The sequence below is a fragment of the Anopheles arabiensis genome, chromosome 3 (genome assembly GCF_016920715.1).
Source record: "Anopheles arabiensis isolate DONGOLA chromosome 3, AaraD3, whole genome shotgun sequence".
Classification (NCBI taxonomy): Eukaryota; Metazoa; Arthropoda; class Insecta; order Diptera; family Culicidae; genus Anopheles; species Anopheles arabiensis.
Window position 1 is genome coordinate 2,283,894 of NC_053518.1, and position 6,457 is coordinate 2,290,350.

Here is a 6,457-nt window from a genome sequence, read left to right on the forward strand (position 1 = left end):
CTACCAGCAGCGCAGCAAAAACAACATATTACAGAATGAATAAATCTTATCTTAAACGAAGACGGGACGAAACCAGACTAGACTAGAGACAGCGTTCATTTTTAATCTTACGTTTATTTCACCAATAATCATCTTAGTTATCACTATCAAACATTATCTTGCAGCTTGTCAGACACTGTTCGGCCTGATAGTAATGACGTTGTCATTATCTAAACGTTAAGGTTAATAGCTCGGTACACACGAAGATAAGTTTTGTTGTAGTTTAGCCAAATGTCTACCTTGTTGAATCGTGCCAAGGCTACGGCTCTCAGTCGCTCTCAGCTCGCCGCCATGACTACTTCATCTTGGATTTCGCGCCTGTTATTACATAGAAATGAGTGCTTGGCATCATTTTCGGGTAAGTTGCCTACAACAGTCTCGTGCATTGTTTCTGATTTGGTATTCCCAATCCACTCTGCAGCCACTCTCTGCATCTTTATGGTCGTTTGCTGCGTTGCATGGTCTTCGCCGGCCCTGCCGAAGCTCCTAAATCAGCCAAACCCACAGGTATCAATAACGCCCGGTGACGGTTCCTGGATCGCATCAATTCAAGCTATTAGTGGTATCTTCGGATTGATTCTTGCCGGGCTCATTGTAGACCGATTTGGACGCAAGTGGCCATTTATTGCCAGTGCTCTGCCCGTGATTGCCGGATGGACTATGATAGCATTAGGTCGGACGGCGCTGTTATTGTACATCGCCCGCTTTCTCTTCGGTATTTCGTACGGCATGGCGTATGGTATAATTTCCATCTACATCGGGGAGATCACCTCAGACGAAGTTCGGGGTGCGGCCGCTTCGCTCATCACCGTACTGGCTAAACTGGCGATACTGTTCGAATACTCCGTCGGACCTTACGTTAGCTTCGAGACACTGGCTTGGCTTTCCATGGTTGGCCCGGTTCTATTTCTGCTCACATTCGTGTGGATGCCCGAGTCCCCGCACTATCTGCTCGGAAGGGGACGCATTGCTGATGCCCGACGCAGTCTACAATGGCTGAGGCGAACGTCGGCCGTAGAGGAAGAGCTCAACTGTACCCGGAAATCCATCGAACGTACGGCCAGCGAACGAGGCTCGATGAGAGAACTGTTTTTGCCGGCTTATCGTAACAATCTCATCATAGTACTTATTCTTACCTTCGGTATGCAGATGGCAGGAATTCAAGCAGTCCTCGTCTACGCACAGACCATCTTTTCCCAGATTTCCAGCGATCTAACCGACGCGCAAATGTCCATCGTGCTTGGTGTTGTGCAAATGGTGACCGTGTCCTTTCCGGTGTTTCTAGTCGATCGTGTCGGCCGACGTCCGCTGCTACTGTGGTCCAGTGCCGGAAGCTGCATAGGGCTGCTGCTCGTTTCCATCTACTTTACGCTCCAGGCGGCCGGCGTGAACGTTGAAAACTTCGGCTGGGTCTCGTTCGTTGGGCTGCTGTTCTTCGTCATTTCGTACGCCTTCGGGATGGCCACTGTACCGTTTGCAATTATGAGTGAAATTTTCCCCAAAAACATTCGAGCCCACGCGAACGCCCTGTTTGGAATTCTGAGCGGTGTCACCATATTTGCCGTGTTGAAATTGTTCCAGATAGCGCTTGACAATGTCGGTGCATACCTTCCGTTCTGGGTGTTCACCGTTAGCATTGGGTTGACGTTTGGGTTCGTGTTTCTTTACATTCCCGAAACCAAGGGCAAGAGCTTGGACGAGGTGCAGGAGATTATTGCCGGATGGCGTAGGAAGAGAGATCCTTCCAAGGCTGTCTACGTAGATTAAGGTTGGTCCAATTTCAATGTAAGTGATCTGTACATGCACAACATGGTCTGTGCATCATAATTTAAATCAATTTTACATCGGTTTGAGTTTACATTCTTCAGCTCAAATTAAATACAGTTCTTTGAAATACAAAGCTGACCATTTTCATCAGAAATAAATGCATCTTTCATGCGCTGGCTCAAAGTATATAATGTACGATTGCTTTACAAATGCACTACTTTGCTCCCTGCCGTTGTCAGCATGCTAAAAGAATAGAAATCGATACTTTTCAAACGATCATACCTTCAAGCGTTTGTCTATCACACAAAAGGGTACGTAACCCGACACTTATCTCCTTTACAATAGCTTTTGCTTCGGTCCGTCACACATTTCAACCAGCGCTAAAGTTCTTTCAAGAGTGCAAAAGATCTCCCTTAGCGGACAAAAGATGGCAAACGCATTCCAGCACGTTTTCTGGATTTATTTTACTCGTCACAGGGAAAACCTGCCTACAAGATGCCACTTCCGGTCCTCCGTCCCAGTAATGGATCATTGCCCCTTTGTCGTCGTGCTTTGAACGTGACTTTCAGCGAAAGAACTTCAGCAGCATTACCCCGTTTGCCGGCAGTCGTTTTCTCTGTTTCTGTCACTCGTCGCCTTTCAACGTATCATTACACCAAAAGGAAGGCAACCATTTCGGGCAATTATTTGTGCCTCACAGCTAGATTTGTTCATTTCCGTTGGCAGAACCCTCCATTTATTTAAAGAGGGGAAGGTTAAGGCACAAACAACCAATTGAAATCATGCCGGCGAAGGCTTTGCAAATTGCAAACTACTTCCTTAGGGATGTTCTGTGTTGCAAGGGGAAGAACGGGGACAATTTTCCACTCAAATCACGAAGAAAAAGCAGCAAGAAGAAGGAGTTTCTGAGGAAAACTAACAAACGAATGAACTTCACTGAGCTGTACAGTGCGAACGATTCATTCGCCTCATTACATTCTGAAAACAGTGGAAGGGTTCATATTGTTCTGAGTCACAGTTATTTGCTGAAGAGTCTTGAAGAGAATGAAATTTCGGTCGGTTCGTAAATCACATATAAAGAGGGAAAGGTATTCTAGGAAATGTGTATAATGAAAAAAGAAGATAAAGACAAAATCTCAGCCAAAGGATTTGGATATGAATTATACAGCTTTTCATAATTTTTCGTCTTGCAAAAAGGCTAAAGGACTAAAGGATTTAAAACACGAAACACGAACAAAGTCATCCATCAAAAGCTGGGACATTCGTGTGTGGATTTAATTGTGCTTCTGCAACAGTTGCCTGAAAGTGCCTGAAAAGGCCCTCCAACGGAAAGGATTTCTCCCGAAAAATTGATGTGTAAATACACCCATGCAACAGCGTACAAGTTTGTACGGATTTAATGGAAAAGTGAACACCCAACCATTCACATCGTTGTTAGTTACCTTTCAAACACAAACAAGAGCGTGCCCTGCACGATAACCTGTGGAGAAGAGCGTACGTGAGCAGGTTCCTTCCGAAACATGTCGACAGTGTTCTACGAATTAATTTCCGCTCACATCATACACAACGTATGCAAGCGCAAACACGACAACTTTCCATTATCAGAAACCAAATATTCAATTGGCTGAATTAGTTGAATGAAGCAAATGTTTGATTCAAACACGAATGTGATTCGTTCTTATTGCTTGCTCTTCTTTAGGGAGTGTTGCGCAATTTCAACTCCAAATTCTTTGAAATGATAAAAATACTTCCAGATGTCATTCGATAAAATCAAACTTTGATAAGCAATTGTTAACTAATCTTTGCTCAGTAATCGATGCAAAAACGATAAACACAATGCAGTACATCATCTTCATCATATCCACTACTTTCGATTAAATCACTGGAAGGTCGAACAATCGGCAGTGAATTGATTAGATTACGAACAACAGCGGTCCTTCAGCACACGCGTACAAAGATTAACTGAAGCACTCATTCATCGAAACATGCGGATCGAAACGGGAACTGGAATCTCTTCCGACTATTGCTGTTCCTACCACTGCCCGTGTATTAGACTCATTCGCTTATAAGATGCCTGTCCGTTCAATAGCACTCGAGATTCGAGTCTCCTATGCTTCCATTAACCTTCGCAAAGGACCGTTCTGCTCTTTACCTTTGTACTGATATGCTAAGCGCACTCTGGAAGCACAATACCCAGCGCTTGGGGCACTGTTAGATAACATGATAATCTGTGTTGGGCTATTAAAAATGGTTGGTTGCACACAGCGAAACATCCTTATGAGCACCATTCATGCCCTTTCTTTCTTTGATGGAGATAGACTTATACAGCCCGAGAAACGCACCACAAGTCAAGGGTTAAATAAATGATGGTTTTATTTTCCTTACCAATTCCTTGGAACGATGCAGCAAAATCAACCTATATTAACACTTCATTCGTATTCAGTTTCTGATTTTCTAAATTCAAGCTAAGCGTTACGTAGTCGCGTTATGGGTTTAAGCATTTCTCATATAACTAAAAAACATTCGTTGCTTTTTCTTTGCCCCATCAACGGAACGATTATGACCCAGTCTGGTGCCCATTAAATGGGCAGAAGTTCAAAAAAAGGAACAAAACGAAACGATCACAACAACATGGCCGTAATTAAGCGCTGTTCAGATTTGTGCCCTGTTGTCTCTGCAATAATAAATTATAAACCTTTTCGGTTCCAGCTTCCCTTCCACTGTCGCTCTTCAATTGTACGCCATCATCCATTACGAGACGATGCCAACCGACAACCCACTCCCACTATCTGCAATTAAAATGTCCCTCGCGGGATGGAAGCTTATCCGAAAGAATAACGAATTTCACCGTGGTGACCTTTTTTACGGTCCTGCTCTAATGCTTTACCCAGTTTCAGCAGCAGTGCACGTACTATTGCTACATTTTCTAATCCTACCTTGTCCGCCTGACCTGGACTTGGAAAAATATAATTAGTTTGGCTCCTGTTCCATCCCAAAATCCAAACCGGATACCATGCGAATCAGTGGAGCGAGGTGGAAAAAAACAAAAACGTTGTGTAATAGGTTTTCGATTCGTTCGTGGGATTGTGGGCAACAGAAGCGCATGGTTGTTGTTTAGGGTTTTTGTAGAGTTATCGAGCATCTTTTAAGCTTTGTTTGTCACAATCTGGTGATAATTTCGTTTCGAAACGATGAAACAAACCAAATCACATTGATTTTCTTTAATTCCTTTCTTAAAGCTCCTCGATTTACTGTACCTAAAATATAACATATCGATATTTTTGAGCTAACTTCACACCATAACACAACCTGTACAACCATGCGTAATGGAGGCGGAAAACATTCCCGAAACTTTCAACTCCCTCGCATTTTCTCTCATGCGTTTGCATGCAATTATTTCCCGGCGGAAAACTTCAATTGGCAGCAAAAGTTTGTCTGTTTGTCCGTGCCCGACGTTTGGCTGCCGTGGCTTCAGTGTCTGTGAGAAACGACTTTCCATTTAAAACTTTTTCACCCACAGCCACTTCCACACGTGTGTTACATTCCCACGCCAAATGTTCGGCTCCACTGTAACCACAAAAAGTTATCATATTTAGTCCTGGTTAATCAACCAAAGCTGTGGAGCTGTAGCTGGATGTGAATTTTCCCACTTACAGTACGCGCTCGAGCTCCCCCTTTTGGTTGCGCTTGCCGTAGTTTGATAAAGCCCAAATAATGCGTCTCGTACGCGCACAAAAAGTAAACCATGTGTACCGGATGCTGACGGGATGTGTTCCAACATGCAATGCAGTCCGAGTCCGCATCGAGCCAGCTGACAGACACACAAACTCTCTACGCAATGTACCGCTCCCTGCACGTTCAAAAAAAAAACAAGAAAAGCGAATAAAGGCATTATATGGGTTTCGCGCAAAACTCGAATAATAAAATTTTACGATTATTGCCGGCTGCTGCTGCTGCTGCTGCTGCCGTTTCTACCATCCACCCGCGTTCCCGGGCTCGAAGCGTCCTCGAGAAGTGTGCGTCGAGATTGCGTGTTATCGTTCGTAGATCGTTCGGCCCGCACCGGCACCGTACGCAACGTATTCAGCAATATCAGCTAGTTTTTTTAGTTTTTTCCTGCTGGAAACATTACACGCCACAGACGCGCATATGCTGTCCACAGTGCGTCCATTTTCCGATGGGCCAGATTCACCACTAACGAACCTAGATGGCGCGTGTGAGTATGTAGAGGGTGTGGAGGTAAAAACGCCGGTCGAACGAAAGAAAGTATCTCAGCGGCAAAGAGCCTACCCAAATGGACGAAAGCATCGTAATCGTTCCACTGTGGTTTGGTCGGTACACACATTTAGGATGGAACGTGGCAAGAGGGAAACGGTCCAACCACCTAATGCAACCAATGGGCCTCACAATACACCGCACACCGATGTTCATGAGATGCGTAAGACTGTAAATGACGGGAAATGAACCGACGGTAACGCATTGGCGCTTGTAATGAAACGTCTATTAGCCCTGTTGCGACGCACACTCACCGGGGCGTTGGGTGTAGAGCGGCTGGTTTGCCCACCTTTTCAAGGACTCGCTGTTGAACGGGCATTGATGTTTAACTTGGACGGTCAACAGATGGTACTTGCTCTGCTTCGTGTACTGGTAG

The 6,457-nt window shown here is 44.8% G+C and overlaps 1 protein-coding gene across 1 annotated transcript; it reads left to right on the plus strand.

Moving 5' to 3' along the window:
• Positions 1 to 322: 322 nt before the first annotated feature.
• LOC120904240 (facilitated trehalose transporter Tret1-like) lies at positions 323 to 1,989 on the plus strand. The gene is made up of 2 exons (XM_040314084.1): positions 323 to 397; positions 461 to 1,989. Exons 1-2 carry the CDS (start codon positions 331 to 333, stop codon positions 1,804 to 1,806), a joined length of 1,413 nt encoding a protein of 470 aa, XP_040170018.1. The 5' UTR covers positions 323 to 330; the 3' UTR covers positions 1,807 to 1,989.
• Positions 1,990 to 6,457: the final 4,468 nt, after the last annotated feature.

Coding starts and splice junctions, on each gene's coding strand:
- LOC120904240 (XM_040314084.1), top strand. CDS start 331: ATGACTACTTCATCTTGGATTTCGCGCCTGTTATTACATAGAAATGAG. Junction 398..460: donor GTGCTTGGCATCATTTTCGG/GTAAGTTGCCTA, acceptor TCCACTCTGCAG/CCACTCTCTGCATCTTTATG.